Source organism: Poecilia reticulata, linkage group LG2, assembly GCF_000633615.1.
Source record: "Poecilia reticulata strain Guanapo linkage group LG2, Guppy_female_1.0+MT, whole genome shotgun sequence".
NCBI classification, from domain to species: Eukaryota; Metazoa; Chordata; class Actinopteri; order Cyprinodontiformes; family Poeciliidae; genus Poecilia; species Poecilia reticulata.
In genome coordinates, this window is record NC_024332.1 from 28,097,300 (window position 1) to 28,115,843 (window position 18,544).

Consider the following 18,544-nt stretch of genomic DNA (forward strand, 5'->3'; position numbering starts at 1 on the left):
GTGTGTTTAGAGAGTCATTGTCCTGCGATATGGTAGTTCTTGTCTGCACTCCCGTTGTTTTGCAGCCACTAAAAGGTTTTCTTCTAGGATTGCCTTGTATTTATCTTCATCCATCTGACCATCAACTCTAATTCTTAACAGCTTTGTTGTCCAGAGTCAAAAAAGCACCATACAGCATGATGATGCCACCACCACAAGATGTAAAGATAATATGCGGTATTGCTTTTCATCAGACCCATTTATGTATAYGAGTCAAAAAGTTCAAATTGAACCAGAGCGCCTTCTTCCACATGTTTCCTGTGTCCCCCAGTGGATTCTAGTGAACTGCAAGCAGGAGGTCCCATGGCTTTCTTGAAGAAATTGCACAGATTCTTCCMCCTGAGTTGTGGATCTCTGCTGCTYCCCCAGAGTTATCATGGCCCTATTGTGGAAGTGAAGGGTCATAATGTTCCCAAGTTTAATACAGAAAACAAAAAAGGTTATTGTTTATAACCCAAAAATGCAAGATAGSTCAGGATTCATCTCAATTACAGTAATATTAACAGCAATCAATAAGCCTAGATATTGTTATGGATTCAAACATCAATTTTAATATTCAAAATAAAGCCCAAATAAAATCAGCCCAATCCCTTCTTAAAAGGTAAGATATTCTATTATTTTAATGGCTTAAATGTACTGGTTTCTGGGAGAAAAAAGAAGTATCTCCAGCTGCTGCAGCTCATCTGATACCCTGCAGCCACAATCATCTCCAGAATCAGTTCACTGCCACAAAAGACTGTTTGTAAAAGGGTCAAATTATTAAATTGCGTCATTGGTCTTGAGAGATGTCAGAGGTTSTTGTCAGGTGATTCATCAGSACTCAGACACCTGCTTACTCAATGATTTTAGGGCCCAAACTAAACAATGGGAGGCAGTGTTTAGTTTCTACGCTCCTCAGCTGTGGAATAAATTCCCTGAAAACCTGAAACCTTCAGGAACTGTTGGCGGCTTTAAATCAGGATTGAAGACGTTTCCGTTTACAGCAACTTCCCATCAAGATCAACTGCAGTTTTAGGCATTATTTGTCCCGTATTTGTGCATTTTTTTAATTTCAAAATCATAAAATAATAACTATGAGAAGTTTGAACTTGTTTTAAGACTTTTCAAGTTTTTTGTCCTCAGCAGTCACACAATTACTGTACACTGAAAAGTTCACTTTGTGATTCTGCCTGATGTGATTGGACCATTGATATAGAGAAAACACWGTTTTTTTATATTAAAGATTTATAAATAAATATTAAAAGAAATTCAGTGTTTACACAAAAGGTAACTGAATGTACATCTGTAACCATATATAAAATTYTRTTAATTTTACACCTTTTTATGCCTGTTCTAATGACTGTTTTCTGTGTTAGCATCATGTTTAGAACAATAACTTAAAGGTAGTTAATAATATTATCAAAACATCAGCATTTTTGGGCAACACATTTTCATAGATCTAAAAATCTTMTGAGCAAACAAACAGAATTCAACAATTATGCTTTCTTCATATAAAAATGGAAAAACAAAGCATTTCTTACTGAAATTAGAGCTACATTATCTCCAAGTATAAAAGTTCATCTTCTTTAAATACAATAATCATTGAACTGGTGCTTTAAGAGTCAGAATGCTGTGCTGCGAATAAAAGTATTTACTCCCTTAGAGACATATTCTATTTTTTTTGTTGTTTGTTTTTTTTATAACACTTAAAGGTTTCAGATCATCAAACAAGGTTTTCATAACTCACAGAGAGCCTAAGTAACTACAAAACTGAGCTTTCAAATAATGGTTTTGATTAAGGCAAAAATAAATAAATATATAAATATTGTATCCAAAATAATATATCCTTATTAATGTAATTTACTGCTTTGGTAAACCATGAGAAACTTTGATTAACCAGATTATATGATTCAGTTTCATTAGTCACACCCAGGCCTGACTGCTGTCAGACCTGTAAAATAATGAAACAATTCAAAAAGAACCAGTCTGACAAGATATATTACATCAAAAAATCTTAAAAAGAAACACAATTTAAAGACTGTTAAAAAAAGATGAAAAACAAAAGTTCCTGACAAAATATATCAGTCTGGAAAGGCTTACACTTAGACTTTGGGACTCCAGAAATTCAAGCTGAACGGAACCTTCTGGAAGGTGTGGTACATGTTACATGTGTACATCACAGCAACAGCCAAACATGGCCATGGTTTGATTCTTTGCTGCTTTGGGATAACTTGCCATAATTGAATAAAACATAAATTCTCTACCTAAATGAAGATGTCTGGGCAYGAATTTGTGACTCTAAAGTCAAATATTTTGTGTTTATTCTAGTGTTAAAATGGGTTTAATTATCTGAAACTTATCAGTGAAACAAAAAAAAAAATGTATAAGAAAGCAAATGATTCTTCACAGTAAGTTCAAGTGGTGGAAATAATTAAATAACACATAAAGTGCAGTAAACATTTTGTCATACTAAAGTAGGTTTGAGGTCATCTTTAAACACAACGGGCCGTGGGGGGCGACAGAGGTTGGTGTAATCCTCGTACTCGCTGTCAGACGAGTCCGAGGAGCTGTCTGAGGACAGGAAGGAGCCCCTCTGCAGGCAGGAATCACAGTAAGGACGGTGGTAGTAGCAGTAATCCGTGGAGCTGCTGGAGTCTGAGTCCCAGTATCCACTYGAGTCTCTGATGCATCGATGGCGTTGCTTGCCACTGTCGTCTTCTTCCGCACCGTGCTCAGGTGAGCAGTTCTGTCTAGCGCAACGCCGGAGTGGGCAATTGTGAGACCGCGAAGCATGCCTTCGACAGTTTTTCGCTTCCTCCTCTTCCTCTTTATCACCCTCTTTCTCCTCTACTGACTTGTCTAAGTCGGTGACGCTGCAATCAGCACAAAAATGTGTCTCATCTGGGTTTTGGTGTTCACAGGTGTCCCTTTTCAATTCACAAATGGGAACGTCTGAGCCTGTGTAGAAGCAGGATGAGGACAAAGCTCTCCTGGAGGGGTGGAAGGGAGGCCGACGTTTTCTCATGGCTTGCGGAGAGATGCTTGGGTATTGGAAAAGAGAATGAGAGGAACAGAGGGACAGAGGGGACAACGTGTTCAGTCTCGGTTGAGACGACGTCTTAGACGCCTGACCTGGAAATCGAAGCGCTGTCTCCATGACTGCGTCCATGCTCAGCTCCTGGATGATCTCTTGCAGCTTCTCGCTGCTGACGAAACCAGTCAGTTTGGGATTTGGTCCCACCTGCGTTGGCAGGCCACCATGACTGGCAAATTGTTCAACCCGAAAGGGATTCAGTCTTCTGCGGTTTTGAAGAGAGGTGACAAAATGAACAGCCTCCTCCGCTGTCCTTCCTGGAAATGTGGGGGACAGAGGTTGCTTGGCATTCTCTCTCACTGTGGATTCAGCTGTCTCTCTAGTTGCAGAGTTGGGGACATCTTTCCAGCTCCCACTYAGGATGTCATCAGTGAAGGGGGAAGAAGCAGGATGGAGGTCCATTGAGTTTTGACTGGAAGGTATCCGGAGTGCATTTAAGGGATGAGGAGGCAGAGTGAGATTATGAGAGGCTGGAGGAGGCAAAAGTTTGGATTTTGTGTCTCTCTGGGATAAACAGGAAGAGGAGCTTCCTTCAGACTGAAGCTCAGTGGTCTGGGTAGAGGAGGAGTTGAGATAAGCAGCAGAGGAATCAACGTCCTGGTCCCCTAGKGGCTGGCTTGCTGTCATGAGCCTCAGGAGTTTATCCTTGGCGTTGTTTACCTGCTCTTGAAGACTGTCAATCGCAGCATTCTTCTGAAAAGTCAAWAGAAAAAGCAGAAGTTTAAATATTTGAAAACAAAAAATGCTCGATATTACCACTTAACTGGATTACRAGACATTTCGACAACTTGTTCAGATTTTAGTGTTTGGCTCATGTTCTTGTCAGGGCATTTGTAAATAATGGTGTTCATGAAACTAAAATCCTAACACCTGTCCTTGGTGTACTGYCTTTAATTTCATGCTTGCAGTGAGCCACCAGTGAGCCATGACACTTCCGTTACAGCAATTTCCATAAATCATAACATGTTTTGTTAGTACAGGTTGTAAGACTACAGTGTAGAAGATACACAATTTCACAAATCTGGACTTTTGACCAATAATTTGCTTTTTACCATTTACAATAATGTTCACACTGATATGGAGAACATTACTGGAGCAGCTTGGTGTCCATCTGGGAGAATGAAACTATTCGACATTCAAATCAAGTTTATGAGGCAGGAGAGTTCTTCTGTCAGTTTCGGTCCCAGTTGTAAAGAAATGCTTAACAAGTTAGATCAAAAGATAGAGAAAGCATGCTAACATTAGCCTAGCACTTCACCAAACTGCACCATATRAAAACATTGTCAGGAGGRGGAAGATAGTTMAYCACATTCAATGGTCACTGGACAAAATCCTGTAACCTGTGGGTGCTAGGAAGGTGGGTATCTTTCTGCCCACCGTTGCTCAGAAAGTGGCTCACCGTTGCTCCAGATAAATAAAATCGCTTACCATAGCTTTTTTAAACTTAAACACCTGAACTTGAATCTGCATTTTGAAAGTCATTGTTAGTTGGGTTAAAAGGGACACAAGTGACCACGRTGACCTCTGACTACGGCAGAAAAYGGCAACAATGGGCTCATGAGGGTCAGATCTGGTCTACATTTTCAGAGCGGCAATAATAAATTTRGCCTCATTAAAATATTCAGTTATTGCTACTGTATTGACACACAGAATCATCTCTCAATATGTAACAAGTTAGTTTAGAAGAGTTTTAACTGATTAAGAGAGGACTSAATGAGCTAAACATAGAGCTTAGAGAGGATGAAACTATGTAATACTTGCTAAGGTTATAAATTACGCTTTCACTGGCCTGGATGACCATGAATTTTAAATACTCTTGCCCTAAAAAGGAAGCTGCATTCTGATCAAGTCACCAAGGTAGTTTTTGTAAAGAGAATTGGRATTTACAGAAGTAGACACACTGATGAGGCAGGTTATAGMTCGTAGAAAGCATCTGCGTTAAGCAGCTAATCAAAAGCCCTCAACAGCTTTTAATYACATCAATATATTTTGTCTTCAAATAATGGCATCGTCTAATTTCTCTGGCTCATTTTTTAGGGGCCATCCTCTTATCCTAATATGGTCATAGCTGGCTCCACAAAGTAAAAGACAAAGACAGCCATTTAGAAACCAACTTGTTACATAACGACAGTTACATTCACTTCTGTCTGACTACTCCACGAACAGTCCTACACTCTGACAAACTCTAACAAACAAGATGATGCAAATGTTCCCAAACAACTTTCAACATTTTAACCAAGGGGAAATTTTGGATGACTGATGCTCATATGCACTGAAATATTAAAAYACACATATAAAGAATATAATCTCTGTTTAAATTAACCACTTTGTGCATAAAAAAACCCCCATTACATTACCTCATTCAAGAGCTTTTTCATTGAGCTGTTCTCCCCCAGCAGGAAGTAGATCTCGTCCTGGCTGTAGACAGATGGCTGACTCTTACTGGGGCTGCTGAAATATTTGGCCATCTGACTCGGGTTGTTCTGATCCTCCTCAAACTGTCGCCACTGGGTCAGCTGCAATAAGACAAGTTTGATATTTAGGAGCTTTATGTRTGTTACACAGATTCCCAGCAACACTTAAACCTCTAGGACAAGAAATAAATCCTTTCAGGGATATCTCTACGAGGTGCGCTTTAGAGCACTGCTCATTGTTGAACTATTTCCTTCCCTCTCGCTGCAGACGCATTCCTTTATGTTAGCATAAACCTGTTGTTAGACTCTCAGAGTCGTAAACCTGTTTGCAGCCTGCAAAGTTTTGACTCATTATCTGGACTTCTTTGTGAGTCATCTTCTCCTGACAGACACCGAAACCTCATCCATCAGTGCAACAAGCACATGTCAGGTTTATTGGTTTTACCCTAAACCTTCCTATACACACACTGTCATCTGTCCATCTGTTAYAGTTTCTCTTTGTGGGATGGATTTCCTCATGACAGATCTAAAAAAAACCAATGAAAAAACTCACATTTTGAGATTTAAGGAAGAGATAATGAAAGTGTAACCAAAATTATAGACAAGATAACTTTATTTTGTGTTTTTTGTTTGTTTAAACAAATTACAATCTAAGCTGATATTTAGTCTTTATAGTCAGGRATCTGCTAGGTTTGGTCTCTGACCTGTGGCACAAACAGCATGCAGTTAGTGGCCAATGTGCAGATGAAGATGGCTCCAGCCACTGTGCTGTAGACCAGGTTGGGCCAGGCGTGCAGGAAGAAGAACACAGGGAAGGCCACAGCAGAGGAAAAGGTGACCAGAGTGACGGCCGTTATGATGGAGGGAGACTGGTTGACTGGAGGATGGCTGACGTTGCTGGTGAGTCCAGCCAGGTATGTGCCATAAAGGAGGAGGCAACCCTTGATAAAGAAGAGCAGAAGTCGTTATTTTCACATGGTACTGTTTAACTAAATTTACTCTCTTGTTATGCTTTGTTTTTAAGTATTTATTTAGATTTAGATTTAAACTACCCAGAATCACAATKACTTTACATAAGATTTTATTGATCCCAYACTGATAAAATTYCCTTGACAAAGTTTTCTTGTATACCGGATGGGGAAATTCAAAATCYCATTGTGGTAATTTTGACATTCTTTTATCTTGTTGCATGTCAATCACTGGGAACCTGTTTTTATTCATTGGTGAGCTTATTATTCAAGAAATAATKATGCAAATTAGCTSCTAATTTGACAGCTGAAGCATCATTTGCATATCTAAAAGTAACATTTCAGAAAATAATTTCACTCAGGRATTTGAGSAACTTCCAAGATAATTAGTTCAGAGTTTTAAAAACGTGTTATCAGTGCAAAATACCACACCCCATACTTTTGGTAAATATGTGTAAAAAGCCTTAAAATGAATTCCTTTTTAATTGCACTGTCAGAAACTGTGCTTTTTAATTAAAAGGATAATCTTTTTTTTCACATAGTCACTACGCCAAACTTTTGGATACATTATAATTTCAATGGATGTAATTATTTTAGTAAACTATTGTCACTACAAGTCAATCTGAGTGTCTGGGGACATTTCAGAAATAATTCATGACTGCCAGTCTCGGATCGACATAAACATGACACAAAAGACAATTTATATTTGTCACCRTGTAAAACAGTAAAGAAAAGACAACATGCCATTCAAGTTCAGCAAGTGGGTATTAATCTTCATAGGTCAGGAAGGTAGCTGCTTATCTAAGTGTGCTGCAGTCAGAGTAAAAATTAAAAAGTATAAAACATTTGGAAGATTGCCACTATGAACAATGAAGAGGACTTTTATGGGGGTACATTTTTCATTTTGTGATTATGCCACTGTAGTTAAACATAAATTTGCACATTATTCCCAGAGATACCAGTGACTGTGGAGGGAGCTGTATCGACCTTTCCAGTTTARCTTTGTGTCTTAGACATACTCACTTTATTTCTAAATCTCTGCKGGTTTGTTTTTTCTAAACTGGAAATGGCATTCTTGGAAAATAAATTGCATAAAATACGTCACTATCAAAAAACACTAAATGCAGTGAGTCAGTGGTGTTGTTACTGTGTAGAAGAATAAATGAAATTGCTGAAGCTTACTTTCTGAACAGCAATGATGATGAGCCAAATATTTGCGAATTCTGAGGAGCAAGAGTCCAGCTGTGACAAAGAGTAGGAGGTGTCTCTCTCAGTCGCCTACATGAATGGAAACCAAATATTACATCAAAATTGACACATCCACGCAAAAAAGAAAAATCGCCATTTGTGTACTCTGTTTAATCAAAACACATCTAAAAGAACTAAAAATTCAGACTCAATCATGACTCAGTAATATATTGCATATGAAATCTACCAAACAAATCAATGCAAAGCTTACTACTGTAATTATTCTCACCTTGGCAACAGCTCTGACAGATCGCGAGCATCTCACCGGGTCTGTGAGATTCCAGGTGGTGAGAAGCAGAATCTCCAGTAGAATCAGCAGAACCACCATGCCAATCAGCTGGATGTCTCGAATGATCTGAGATGTAAAAAGATGCAGGAATAAAGATTAACTCTTTACACCTTACAGCTTTACACCATCCACACACAGAAACTTGATCTGCAGATAATAAAAAAGAGCTCAGAGTAATTACACACCGAGGCTAATTTAGTAAATGCTCAATCTAAATTTGACAGTATTCAATTATTTAGAGCCATGTGCAGCCATGCATTACTGTTGTCAGGTTGAATTACTCAAAAATACTTCATTAATTACTAAAGAAACAAAATACGTGAGCGTCCGTTGAAATGGTTTATGTGACTCAGAGCTTTTATGTGGAATACATGCTGTACAGGGCAACTGAAAACTGAACCCGTAAGGGAAAACTTATATAAGGAAAGCTGTGACAATCAGGTTGCATAAGTGTGCACATCCCTGTGCACACTTATGCACAGGGATGCACACTTCTTGTTGAACAACACTTCAACAAGAAGTGTTGTTGAAACACTTCTTGATTTAATTTCAGCATTTAGTCCCTCTTGGTACATGTTTATCACCATCCAACATCTTGATTTGACAATATTTCGTCATTGTCTTGTAAATTTCCATCAGATTGTCAAGGCATCCCTCTTCAGGTGAGCAACACACTTAGTTCAGGATGCTATTGGACTTTCCAAAATGTAATTTTTTCTAACATGATGCCAGCCTTTAGTTTATTTGTATTTTCAATTGGACTTTTTGTGATGCTAAAATCTGAAACCCAAAATCAGTTTAGAGGTATGGGTGGAGTGGGATCTCATCTGCAGTGACGGGAAAACTGCTCTGGTCTGTTGCAGTGAATAAAGAGCTCAGCCAGTGTCTGACCCCTAACTCTGGTCATAAGATCATAGATCATGACTTAGCTTGAATGTCAGAGAGTTGGTTGAAGAGGTTCAAGTATCTGATCAGGATGCTACCTAAGCTTCTCCCTTTGAAAATGTTTTAGGTACTGCCTCCTGGGAGAAGAGCCCCTGGGAGAATCAGTACTATACAAGGGACTACATATTCTTTCTGGCATGGGAATGCCTAGAGATCTACTATAACGAGCTGGAGTGTCGCTGGGAACACGAAGGTCTGGCTTTCTCCTCTAGACCTGTTACCCTACAACCTGGTCTGAGATAAACAAAAGGCAAAGAATGGATGGATACAATTTTGAAATAATTTATCAATAATTTATCAATAAGTTACACAAATCTGGGATTTTACGTTTTGAATCTGCTAACGTAGTGTTTTCAATAAAAGGACAGTGAATAACAGCCAGAAAGCTGTCTTTTTATATAACAGCTTTGCATCTCAGTGTATCATGAGGTGACATGAGATTACATACTAAGACAATCAATTTCTATATTAAATTACTTTGAGATTTGTGTTATTGCAACAGTATGCTCTCAATTCAAACTACAGTGATACAAAAGAAGAAGACAAGAATGTGCATGTCAACGAGACGAGCACAAGGAAACCAGAAGAGCCTGCCTACCACTCTCTTGTCAGGAACTCGCTGAGTGAAAACTCTGTAGAGCCTCCAGGTCTTTCCCAAAATTGGCCCAAAGACCAGGGTGCTTCCAATGCAAAGCATCCACATCCGAGCCTGGAGGAGGGAAAACCACAAGGATCATCTTAAAATGTACCTCCAATGGTATAAAACTGCAGCTACAAGGATTTACATACTTACTTGAAGCAAAGTAATAGACGCTTCAGCTTGTGTGTGAGTTTGCTCATCCGTTGCAAATAGAAAGCCGCTGATATATGTGAGGACACTTCCAAAGAGAGTCAGAACATTTAGGTTGGGACTGGACATCTTCACTATCCTGATGGAACAACACAAGCAGACTCCTTTAACATGACAGTATTCAGTTGCTTGATGAATTTGTTATTAAATACACTTTTCACGCTACCTGTTGTTTTTGAAGCGCAAGGTGAAAACCAGAAAGCAGAACGCCAACAGGATGCCAGACGATAGCATCGTCCAGACAACCGCTCTGAGTGCAGGAGAGAGGGACCGCCTTGGGACCTCTGCTGCCAACTACACACACAGACATGGACATTTATTCCCCATAAAGTCCGAGCCCCTTCTGGTACCCTTATGGAAAAGATATTTAATCCTACAAGTGCTCTAGAGTCCAGGTTTCTTCAAATTCCAGATGTAAAAATTGAAACCAAGCACAAATTCACAAGGCAGAATTTTATTGCAGGGAAAAAAAGCATCAAGCATTACAAAACAGATGTGGAACTATAACTTTAATCAGTAATAAAGTTTGCTGAAGCATCTGACAGCATCGTAAAAGATAGTACATTGTAAAAATTCAGATATTCAAAGGCAGGATAATGAGAGGTGCTGAGTTGACCCCACTGTGATTCCGTCGCGGGTTGAAGTAGGGGAAAAGTCTCTCACTGAAAGTGTATCCGGTGTACGTGTAGATATGAGAGTGAGAGTCTGAGTTGTAAAATGAAACCTGCCCCGCTTCCATGTCCACATACACCAGGACTGTCTGTGGCTTTTCCACCAGTGGCAGTCTAACAGGAGGACTGCTGAGTGCCCAGTAACTCTCATCCTCCCTCATTCCCAAAGTCCAGTAGCCTCTTTCAGGGTTCAGCAGGTTCCCTCCTTTTCTATTGACCGACTCGAGTCCCACTCCGATATCCCACTCTGTCTTCCCTTTCACCTGAACCTCATAGGAGAACCTCCTGAAGCAGAAGCCCTCCTTCCCCAAGACACTAACACAAGGGTAAAATCTCGCTGGATTGTCAGGGAGGTTCACAGCCACGTCTCTGTGATAGACCTGCTTCCGGTTTTCTGAAAGAACGAGTTTGGGGTGAGCTGTGTCTGGATCCAGCGTCACATCCACAGCGTAGGCTTTTACTCGCTCAAATTCAACCTTGCAAAGCCTCTTTACCTCTGCTTTGACGGTTTCCTCAAGCTGTGACGCTGCTCTCCTGAGTGCCCTCCTCACCGTTCCCACATAGACTGCACTTTCTACCCAAATCTCAGACCAGTCATTGATGGGCAGCTTTGTGGAGAAAGCCGGAAAGCTCTGGAGAAGGTAGAGGTCATCATTTGTCTGTGAGAGCAGCTCCAAATCAGTGCTCCTGTTTGTCAGCTGATTAATCTCTTGCTCAAGATCCAATGTAATCTCACTGGCCCTGCTTTCAACACTCCTCTGTTTTGTCAAGACTGCCTCAGCCACTTCAGCTTGGACTGCCTTAACAACTTGAAGCAGTTTGTTGAAGACCAGAAAACTTTCTTCAATCTCTTTTTCAGTGTTTCTTTTGCTAAGCTCAACAGCTTGACCGATCTCACACGTTTTCTGTAGCCTACTGTGGATGCCTTCTTTCACTTCCACGTTCATACTTCTGATCTGATCTCTCCTGTCTTGGCTTTCGTGCTCTATAGGAGCCATACGATGTGCCTTGTGGTCATCCTCAACACAGATCTGGCATATGTACGTCTGGTCTGTGTGGCAGAACAGGCTCAGGAGGCTCTCGTGTTTCTTGCACAATCTGTCTCGCATGTTCATAATTGGGTTGATCAGGGTGTGTTTCTTGAGGGTGCCTAGAACGTGATGGGGCTCCAGATGTGTCTGGCAAAATGAAGCCAAACAGTCCAGACAGGTTTTAAAAGCTTTCACCCGTTTACCGACACACACATCACAAGCGACTTCCCCCTTATTGCCTGACTTGTCCATACTGCCGAGTCTGTTTTTGTATTTCATTTCCCCATGGTCTTTAAATTGAGCAGCCACCTCTGATATAAAGGTGTTGACTTTGAGGTCAGGCCTCTTGTACAGCTTGTGTTTACACATGGGGCACTGCGGCAGATTGGTACTCTGCCAGTATCTCTGGATGCAGTCACAACAGAAGTTGTGCCCACACGGAGTGGAGACCGGCTGGTTAAACACATCCAGACAGATGGGGCAAAGGAGCTGCTCCTTGGACAGAATGCTGGTGGCTGTAGCCATATCTGGGAACACATCCAGAAAGAATAAGAAAACAGGTGGGATTTTATGGAATACGTTGCCTCAGCTTCTTTTATTTTTGGCTTTCCACTATCTTACAAGGCATAAAAATACTTGTGTCCTAGTTAGCCATGAACAGTAACAAATGCACGGTGTTATGTTTCATTACACCGTGTCACATGCTATCAGGGTAGTTCTTATGTTAGCCAGGAACAGCTAGCAACACTAGTGAGGCATTTTATGGACAATGCAATGAAAAACTAAAACAGAACATTTGCTGGATTTAGATGATGCATTCACACAACGCTCACACAAAATTTGGTTCAAACTGTTGACTTGCTTTAAGGTAATTAATTGCACAAGTTAACATCATGAAGCATGAGAAGATTTCTAAGAGGCAGCTCACCTTGCTTCTTTTTGGTCCTTTGAAGAGAGAAATACTCGATTGTGTTCTTTGTCAAAGTGTTTCTGCTGCTTTATCTTTTTTTTGTGAGAAGTCTGTTTACAGTATCTCCCGTCCGGCTTCTGCTGTTGGTCTGTCCTCCCTCTTCTCTTAAGGGTATCGGGGACAGAGGGGATTCTAAACATAGCTTCAGTCCATGCCCATTACCTTTCCCGATTTCAGCTGTTTCCATCAACTGGAATGGTACCATAGTTCAAACAAGCAAACCCGGTGCATTTAAAGAAAATATGAGGAGGCATAAAGTTGTTGCTAGGACCGCATTTACATAAAATATAACCTATCTTTGGCGTAAATAGAGTCAAATGGTTGTCATGTAGTCTGGTGACCAGATGCCACTTCTTGTTGCAGTTCTCCAACAATGACCTATGGATATTTTTATATTTTTCTCACCTCCCTTATGTTGCTCAATGTGTCTTAGAACGTTAAGAATAATCAGACCCACCATTTGTAAAAACTCAAAACAGTGACTCAACATATTTGAAGTTTTTAAGGCCAGTGAGGTGGAGCAGAATGTTCAGGATAGCTCATATTTCCTCTATTTTTGTCACATACAAATAACATCAAGCTAATTTTCTGACTTTGGGGCAGCCCAACTACATGAGGATCACCCACTAGAGCTGTTACTCAATTGTAATGGGAAACCAGCCATAGATTTGAGCCGAGTCAAGGTGATAGTGGAAAAGAGACATGTCTGTCTTAGTTTGTAGATTTGCATGGAGAACTGGGTTTTGGTGCTAAATCCTATTTTATGTTTTCCCTCCAAATACATAATTAAAAAAATTTTTATTTATTTTTGTGCAATCTCCATTGCAGAGTTATACTACCACCATAAAAGATGAGTTTATTTTATGCCTTTTTACACATTGTGTAAAAAGGCATAAAATAGTTGTTGATGGCTCTATGCATGCCAGTATTACGTATCTATTTATATTTACTCTATGCTGTGGAATTGCAATTAAAAATGTCCATATGAAAATTTCAGAGTAAAATTCTTATCAGCTTTTGTTAATTCCACTGTTTCTCATTATTGATTGACATGCAGGATAGTTGCTATGATAACTAGAGAAATTGAAGACATTTCCAAGTTATGTGTAACCATCTAAAACATTGAGCCAAATAATTTAAATAACTGAAAACAATAAAACAGTGTCTGAAAACGAATGTGTAACAATAAATCTTTACAACACAGCCACAAGCCTGGAAATCTGGCATTCTGAGTTGTGTCAAGTTCCAAACACAGGACCCGAAGGCTGTCAGTTGTGGGAATAAAAATTTGTGCCAAAAGTGCACCAAGTGGAATATAATATGTGTAAAAAGATGCATGTGGCTGGCACTTAAACATACAACTAATTCACTTGAAGTAGTTATCTAAGATACAGTGCTCAAAGTTATTTATTTGTATGTCTGAATTTTTATATTTTTTAAAACTTAAGATGAATAAATCTTTTAATTGTCATCGCTCTAAAGCAATGCTAGCATGCATTCATCTTCATCAGTCAAGAAATAGTGACAACAGTATCTATGGGGAGATTATAACGAGGGAACCGCAGCATCGACCTCCACTACAACCATTGGAAATATCCAGACTTTTGAATAGAAATCTGTAGAATTGTCTTCGCAAATGGAAAACAGATCATCACTGGGTTTTTCAAACACACACACTGGTTATCGCCTACAGTCTCAACACCAGGCAGAAAACTCAAATTGTGTGCATACATATACTGTGTGAATAAATTGAGAACAGAGAGACAGTAGAAAATGTAGGTCAAGAAAAAGATTACCGAGTTTAGGATGCATAGTCTCTGTAGGACGTCCTGGCCTTCCTGCCTGCTGAGTCCAGCCTGGATGAGGCAAAGTGGGGAATCACACACAGAGCTGCAGTTCAGCTCAGGCTCCATGGCTGGCCCCAGTCTGTCCACCATCACAAACACATTCTGTGGGACAATCAAACAACGCAACTCATAAGGTCACTCTTGGGAAATAAACAATGGACTTTAAACAAAGCAGTGAATGCACTTTAACTTCTTAAATTATGTTTGGTGCTTCAGTTGTTCAGTTTCATTTAAATTGAGTTACTTGAGTTACAATCATATAAGAATATGTCACAACGCATCCGCGGTTGCAAGACCTAGGTACACCACAGTGTGGTGCTATGACAAAAACAAGGAGGAGTGGGGGGAAGCAGATAATTTTGCATTGTGCTGGTGGTAGAAAACAACCTCAGAAAGACAAGAGAAGCCTTTGAGTTTCTGTTTGTCCTCATTGTTTCACTCTGTCATCATAGAAATGACCTGGTATACAGTCAGCTTTTAATTATGTCGACATATTCTGCAGTCAGCTCAGCTGTTTAGTTAGAGCGTCTGAGACTGACTTTACAGGAACAAAAATTGTCAGTGCTGCCACGGGCATTTTTTTTTCTTTCTTTTTTTATGAGGCTTCGCTTAGGTTGCTCTGACATGCTGGAGATTGGAAAATGAGGCACATCTGATACTCAGAGCTGAACCTAGACTTGAGTATGATGATTGTAATTGCAGATGTGACTCAGCCGCATGATGCCAGGGCAGGTTAAAATCGCTTTTATTGATACGTATTGGCAGACAGGTGTGTGTGTTTATGTGAGCAGGGTGAAATCAGACGCAGCACGTCTCATCCACGTCTGTGGAATGACTAACACCGCCAGAATGGCCTTGGATGTGCTGAGTAATTGGACATTCAGAAAAACATGGACTGAAATGTTCAAAATGAAACAACCCAAAGTGAGAGAAGTTCAAAGATATAAACTGTAAACTCAACAAAGCAGCCCTACTCGTTTGGGAAACGTCTGAAGTTCCTGCTCATGTCCTGTCGTCACTTTCCCAGTATAGATCACAGCCCAGCTTCTTCCCGCAGGAAAAGCCAGAGGAGTAAGGCATTTCCTCTAGCTTTTCAAACCCTCTGCCTGAAACGCTGTTGTTTTAAACTTGGAAAAGAGCCCACCACTGTACAGGTGTCAGCGAGATCTACCCAACATCCAACTTTGGGTGTGGGACGACAGAAGGGGGTCAGTGTGTGAGCAGAACAAACAGTTTGTGACTTCAAACTGTCTTCCGTTTTTCTGGACATGTTTTGACAGTTCACAAAAGTCATGAGGAGTGTCTTCTAAAGTCCTGAAGGCTAAACCGCAAGTAATACCTGAGCTACCTGTGTGAGTGTGTGTGTGTGTGTGTGGGATGGGCCTATATCCTGTGTAAAGTTTAGCTTGCACCCAGCTACTTTATCTTCAACGTAGCGACTTATAGCGAAGGGTATTGGCATTGTCATATTTTTGAGGTAGAAAACATACAATTCTTAAACGCATGGAACAAAAATAAATCCCTATCGGTCTTGTAATTGGTTTTTCAAGTAGATGAATAATTTTAAAATGCTTTCATCTCACACAGAAAAAGCCTTTCCAGTATTGCCCTCATAAGCAGATGTGCTATTCTTTAATTGTTAGTGCTGTAGAATATGTCACCCAACTGTTTCTCATAATAATCACGGCACAAATTGTTTTTTCAACAACACAAAAATGCTTCTTTGTGGGAAAAATTCAAATGGATGTGTGGTGGCTCACTGGCACCACATAAAGGATACAGTTAGCAAATTTGCTACAAAGACAATTGGATTTCTGTGGAAGAAAACAGATGAAGAGGAAAGACTTCCCCTCAATCAACCAAAGACGGTCTCTATGTCATAGGATTATGAATTGGCTTAAATGTGGCTTTAAGGACAGCAACAACTCAAACCACATGCCAAGAGCAGAGGCAGGGCGTAAACAGCCAGACCACAGAGGAGACTGTAGTTATTGTAAAAAAAGTTTTTTTTATTGAAACAAAAATGCCTTCTTTAATCATAGCTTTTTTGAGCGACATGAGAGATGCTATACTACCTAGTTGAAACCTCAAAAGTAAATTATGAACTAATTAAATGAGGAAAAGTGTCACTTAACCAACTGATGCCCTGCAGTATCCCAGCCTGAGGTCTTTCTGTACAGAGTTTACATGTTTGCCTGAGTCCAGATTGTACCCTGCCTCCGCCCCCTTGCAACGCACCAAAAATAAATGGAGAGGGACAATGGATGGTTGGTGACAACTATTTAGAGAAATGGAAATGTTGGTGAGGACCAAAGCTGAAATTGAGTTTTCTTGAACGCTGCATTTCATTGTGTCCTGAAATGTGTTTCTAAATCCAAGGGTGGGATGCTGGTTTGTTAGATCTCCACGTTACAGCACTGAGACAACATTACTCCTGATTTCCTCACTGGATAAATCTCTGTATAGATTTCAAGTTATGAACTTAAATTCAAGCTGGGCATTTCGCTATCACTACTTACTTCTTACCTGACAGTCAAATTTCAAATGTAATGTCATCAGTGTTCAGAAACCTTTTGCTTTAATCTCAAACATAGAAAGAAAAAACTTAAACTAATACCGGTACAATCCAAATTGAAAAAGAAAAGTAAAACTGATGGTATGCGCCCTTACAGGCTTTCCTAACAGGTCGCAAGTCTTCGCAACACTTTTAGGGAAGTTTCTTAAAAATTATTAAAAAATGGGAATAAAGAGATTTATTATCCTATCAACCATTAAGAAAAGATTAGAGCTGCAACTGCCAGATTTAGGCCCGATTCAGGGGACAAAATTGAAACATTCTTTCTGAGTCAGTAATCCGTTTATAAGTTTATTCTTTAATCTGAGTTAGAATGCAATTACAGGCAGTCACAAAACAGAGCTCTGGATCTGGTGCACACCACACGCAGAGGATATTAAAGTGTGTTTTAAGCAACTATTCATTTGTCGTAAATTCACCTAAATATGTGTTACACATGCAGTCTATGCGGCGGCGGATTCGGGGCTGAATGAGACTTCAAGAAATGCAAACTGTATAGATTAATTAAAACATCTCCCAGGAAAAAAAAAAAAAAAAAAAAAAAAAAGTGTTGAATCCCTTTAAATTGTATTTGATGCGGATTTTAGGAGTGATGTCCAAATGCGGATTAACCTGTGTATAAGCGAGCATCTTTTTTTTTTTTTTTTTTTGGTTGAAAGAGATCTTTACGCACTGCTTTACGCACGCCGGACTACTTCAACTCTGTTGTAACGACGCCGGTGATTTAAAACCCGAAGATAAATCACAATAATAATTTTTTTAAAAATTACAAAATTGCTACGTATGATTTTAAGAAATGAAAGCTCCAAACCTCGGGCTTCAGTGAAAGAGGACTCCTCCATTGCGACGTCTTGCCTCAAATTCCATCGTTTACGCCTCCAAAAACGTGTGAAAAAAGATACAAATAAACACAAATAAAAGTGATCCAGCATCGCTACATGGTTTCCAAGGCTGCAGACTTGATCTGATCCCACTATACTTGACCTCGCCGTCAAAACTGTCAGCCTGAGGATCCTGTCACTCAAGAAAAATTCTCAGCAGACTGCAGGAGTTTCCATTTGAGCATGACGGGAGGGAGGAGGGGAGGGAGGAAGGGCAAGGGTGTGTGTGTCAGCAGAGGAGGTAACTTTTCCCTCTCTCTCCAAAAAAATAAAAAAAATAAAAAAAATAAACGCTCCTCCAGCCACTCATAGTGTGATGCGACCGTGCGGTGCGGGAAGGGATGTCACAAATAAATTCCTCTGGGGAGCCTGGTTGGGGTTTGGGACACGCTGGGCGGCACATTATCTGGGCACCAACGCAAACAAACAGGCTGCTTGTTGAAATGGAAACTCAAATTATAACTGACTTGTTGTTTTAAAGCAGGCGTTTCTGATTCTCCGAGCAAAAATAATGTTTCTGCAGGCTGACAAATCACATCAGCGCGTGAGCTGCTCGCTAATGCCTCAACGCAGATATTCGCGCATTTGTTCCGCCAAGCTAGAAGAGGTATAAAGTTGTTATTAAGATGTCACAGAGATTTACTGTGGGAGCCTTCACACACACACACACACACACGCACACACACACACACACACACACACACACACACACACACACACACACACACACACACACACACACA

General features: G+C 40.1%; 2 protein-coding genes across 2 annotated transcripts; both read right to left on the reverse strand.

Moving 5' to 3' along the window:
* Positions 1–1,305: 1,305 nt before the first annotated feature.
* On the reverse strand, positions 1,306–17,988 carry gpr156 (G protein-coupled receptor 156). The gene is made up of 10 exons (XM_008401246.2): positions 17,732–17,988; positions 14,295–14,447; positions 9,993–10,120; positions 9,770–9,905; positions 9,575–9,685; positions 7,972–8,097; positions 7,677–7,772; positions 6,231–6,467; positions 5,470–5,628; positions 1,306–3,805 (listed from the first exon to the last, which is right to left on the reverse strand). Exons 2-10 carry the CDS (start codon positions 14,433–14,435, stop codon positions 2,483–2,485), a joined length of 2,457 nt encoding a protein of 818 aa, XP_008399468.1. The 5' UTR covers positions 14,436–14,447; positions 17,732–17,988; the 3' UTR covers positions 1,306–2,482.
* LOC103459573 (zinc-binding protein A33-like) lies at positions 10,265–13,012 on the reverse strand. The gene is made up of 2 exons (XM_008401234.2): positions 12,457–13,012; positions 10,265–12,055 (listed from the first exon to the last, which is right to left on the reverse strand). Exon 2 carries the CDS (start codon positions 12,051–12,053, stop codon positions 10,401–10,403), a length of 1,653 nt encoding a protein of 550 aa, XP_008399456.1. The 5' UTR covers positions 12,054–12,055; positions 12,457–13,012; the 3' UTR covers positions 10,265–10,400.
* Positions 17,989–18,544: the final 556 nt, after the last annotated feature.

Excerpts from the sequence above, each read along its gene's own strand:
- LOC103459573 (XM_008401234.2), bottom strand. The coding sequence starts at position 12,053 with ATGGCTACAGCCACCAGCATTCTGTCCAAGGAGCAGCTCCTTTGCCCC.